This window comes from Geospiza fortis, unplaced genomic scaffold, assembly GCF_000277835.1.
Source record: "Geospiza fortis unplaced genomic scaffold, GeoFor_1.0 scaffold55, whole genome shotgun sequence".
Lineage (NCBI taxonomy): Eukaryota > Metazoa > Chordata > Aves > Passeriformes > Thraupidae > Geospiza > Geospiza fortis.
Window position 1 is genome coordinate 4,962,183 of NW_005054308.1, and position 3,936 is coordinate 4,966,118.

The window sequence follows — 3,936 nt, forward strand, 5'->3', positions numbered from 1 at the left end:
TTTCCCTTGAGGGAATTCTACTACTCTGGTTAATGGAACTAAAGCCACATTAGCTCTTTCTGAGTTGTTGCCTTCACCTCCACCATGTCTCACAGCTTCCCTGTCCTACCCCTTCTCTCCCAGCCCAGGCAGTCAATCCATGCCAGTCTAAGCCCCCTGGAAGTGCCAGACATGCTGCCAGCCCAGTCCAAGAGCAGCTGTTTCCATTTATATTTCATGTGCATAGGACAGCCCAATTTCATTTTTGTTGTGCTGCAGCCCTGCCAATTCCTTCTGTCCTCTCTCCCCTCTTCTCTCTCTCATCCTCATGGGTAAGTTCTTGCTCTTCTGCTGGACTGCACCCCTCTGTGGCCTGAGGCCAGGCCTTCATGTAGCCAGTGGAACTGAATTTTTCCACATCCCACAGTTAACCTAGAAGTAATTACAGACTCTCAGTGTACTATTTGCTTATTATTTTCATGAACTTTGTGGTCTTTTTAATGTTTCCAAATTAATTTATGGCGTTCACCCACCTGAATCTGCCTCTCCCAGAAGCTCCATTCACTGTGGCCCACTGTGCCACACACAGAGCTCACATATTTGAACCCCAGGACCATACAAACCTCTAGCCTGAGTCTGTGCTTAGCAGGCCACACACTGCTGTCTCCTGCCACCTCCATGCTCCCAGACAAGCTACATGTCACTAATATTAATATTTTATTTAAATATAAGAACTTGGATGCAGAGAAGCTGTGAATGCCCCCCCCCTCCCTTGGAAGTGTTCAAGACCAGGTTGAACAGGGCTTGAAGCAACCTGGTCTAGAGGAAGGTGTCCCTGCAAATGGCAGGGATGTGGAACGAGATGGTCTTTAAGGTCCCTTCCAACCCCAAGCACTCTGTGATTGTACACAGCTCTGCTGCTATCTGAATTGTCACCAGCACATTCAGTCTATGCTATGCCTTCACATATTCCTTCTATAAAATGGGAATGCTGCTATCCTACAATTCCATGTGCAGGAGATAAATTCCAATGCTCACTGCTCCAGGAGCACCTAAAGAGAGATGTGGATTTCAGGAAAGATGCTACAGATTATTGCAGAAAAAACCTCTGGGAGTATCCAGGAAGAGGCATGGAATAGAATGCAGATAAAAGAGGAAAAGGAGGAACCAAGTGGGAAAATGAACTTAATGTATCAGCAGAACATCCCAAGTCAGGCATCCTCACCTCATCACATGGGGCTATCCTGTGAATCATGTCTTTCAGATGGACAATCATCCGCTCTTCCTGAAAGTCATACGGGAATGTCTCTGTCCACTCTGTCAGCAACTGTAAGATTTTGGGTCCAAATTTTCTGATTCGAGCCTGAAATGCAAACCATTGAATGATGAACAGGAACTGAAACATGTTTACTCATTAAAGCCTCTCACTGTGTGTGTCACTGAACGTGGGGCCAGGTTTTCAAAGAAGGCATTTGTGTTGCACCTGCAAAACCTGCACACATGCATACAAAGAGTGTGGTGCACAAATATTACGTTTTGGCATGCAAAATGTACCAGAACTCAGGTGCATGCACAACTGCCTGTTTTACATGCAGATTAAAGTATTCTGCACATGCAATTGGCCTGTTTATGGTTGGATGGACATTTTGTTGGTGCAACCTTGATACCTTTTTTTAAAACATCTGGCCCTTTTGCTGATTTGAACCATTTGTTTTTCCCTTTTGTACTTACAACCCTTCTATATTTTCATCCTTCTCTGAAAAACTGCATTGAATTTCTTGACCATCAGAGAGGTTTTTTGCTCCTTTGCTTTCTGGCTGTATGAAAAAAACTGCTTAGTGACCGGTGGCAGATGCACAATGAAGAAAAAGATGAACAGAACAGCAGCACTTTTGTAATTTTACCTGGGCTGCTGGTAATGTTGCTCTCTCCCCACATGAGCTCAAGGTCATGATGGGACAAGGACACTCACACAGCTTACAGCTGATGCCCACTTCTGGTGGAGATTTATCTGAGGATTGGGATGGGGCAAGGAGGAAAATGTAGGGAATGGCAAAACTGGTGCATTAGTGTTGTCTCCAACAACAGCCAGTGTGGCTGCTCCCAAAGCTTTCATCCTCCGCTATGTGAAAAGGAAATGGTGTTAAAAAACAAACTGCATTTTTATTTACAGAAAACACAGACTGAAACAAACACCCTTCTTCTGCATCCCCACGTACTGCAGCTGAAGTGTACCCTGTAATCAGGAAAAATTATACTCTTAAGCTCCCTGGCTCTTTGTTTTTCAACCAAGGTGGTCAAAATGCATATTTCAGCTTTCCACCAACAACAGGTTTCAATGAACCACATCTCTAAAAATAACTGCTGTCAGCTAGCATTAAGCTCAGGCTCAAAGACCAGCAGGTGGCTGCTGAAGGGAAAGCTTTATTGGAAACTACAAAGGTCTGGGGAGACATTTGCTCCAGCTGTGTAAACTGCATTATGAATTGATGGAGAGGTCTTTGTGCAAGTCACAGGACATGGGATGGGAGGCTGTGTGTGTACAAAGTTTCAAAATCAGCCCCACTTTCAGGAACACAAAATCAGCTGTGTCACACCAGCTGAGCTACAACACCCAGATGAACTTCAGGCAGATAAGAAGTCTTCATAATAAGACAGTGTTTTTCATTTCTTAAAAGTTTAATGAGCAGCAAAACTTTGCAATGCTCACATTTAATCCTCCTAAACTTGTATTTCATAGAACTGGAGAACAGAACTTCACACCTTAGAAAACTTGTTTGGCATGGTTCACCCCATACAGATATTTCTATTAACACTGACTATATGGGTAACCCAAGCCTGGCATTGCTGACCATTCTGGAGAATGGCTCTGCACAGTGAAGGCAGAGCTCCTGCTACCCATGGAACCAGCTGCCTGTGCAAAAACAAGCACATGGTCAGATGGTGGTGACTCAGTATTTGATGCCAAAATCACAGTTTCAAAGCTGGAAAGCCTGATCCTGCAAACCATTTCAGAATTTCTGGAAATTTACAACAAATGCATGTTCTGTCCCCCTCCCCTGCTCTGAAGGTGCATCTCCTGCTCCAGATAACATACCAACCAAGTGTTCACCAATGCAGCAAGGAGAGCTTGGGCAGAACCCAGCACTGAGCAGCATCCAGTGGGACCCATCACCTCTGCACTGACTGTGGCACTGCCAGAGGATGCACATGTGTTCCCATATGCTGAACCAGGCTGCACAGTCCCTGGGGCAAAGTGGGAAGAATGCTGAGGCAGGAACAGCTTGGATTTTCTCATTCTGTTCACCTGTGAGGGCCCCAGAGCTGCTCCTGCCCATTCCTGGAGCCCCATTGGTGCTCTGAGGGCAGAGGGCAGGAGGGTGGTGGGCACCTGCCCCTGTTACATGGTGCTCAAAGTGACAGGGAAGGCCAAGGGGAAATATCACTGTACCAGGAGCAAGAAAGCAAAGGGGCAGACAGTAAGTAAAAAGGGAGAGTGGTGTGTGGACATCAGCACCCAACAGTGTGTGAGGGTTATGTCCTACCTCCTTGCATCCTGCAGGCTTCCCCAGAGCCTTAAAGAAGTTAAGAAGGAAAGTCACCTGGGAAGACTGAGACAGGGGGAAAGGGAAAATTAGAAGAAGATTTGAAGTGACTACTGCCTGAAGCATTGCTCTCAGACATGGATACCAGGATGCCTCAATGGCAGGATCTCAGTGGCAAATCCTTTATGAGAAAGATTAGTTCAATCTAAAGAGAGGCAAGGGACACACAGCAGAGCCCCAGCATCCTCCACCCATTGAAAACACCTCACATTTTTCTGCTGTAAACATAAACTAACCTTGTCCAGCACGGGGTCATCCAGCCGCTGCTGCTCGATGCACTTGTGACAAACCCGGGACAAAAGCTCATGGGGTTCAATGAAGAGTCTGGAACTCAGCAGGGATGGAAAGATAT

The 3,936-nt window shown here is 46.0% G+C and overlaps 1 protein-coding gene across 2 annotated transcripts in view; it reads right to left on the reverse strand.

The window, feature by feature from the left end:
* The window catches only part of RASGEF1C (RasGEF domain family member 1C), a 66,644-nt gene that overhangs the window by 20,085 nt on the left and 42,623 nt on the right, over positions 1 to 3,936 (reverse strand). For both annotated transcript variants that reach the window (XM_031055172.1, XM_005418713.2), the window contains 2 exons: positions 3,821 to 3,923; positions 1,205 to 1,342 (listed from right to left, as the gene is read on the reverse strand). In XM_031055172.1, coding sequence (XP_030911032.1) covers positions 1,205 to 1,342; positions 3,821 to 3,923 — 241 coding nt within the window. The remainder of the gene's footprint in view (positions 1 to 1,204; positions 1,343 to 3,820; positions 3,924 to 3,936) is intronic.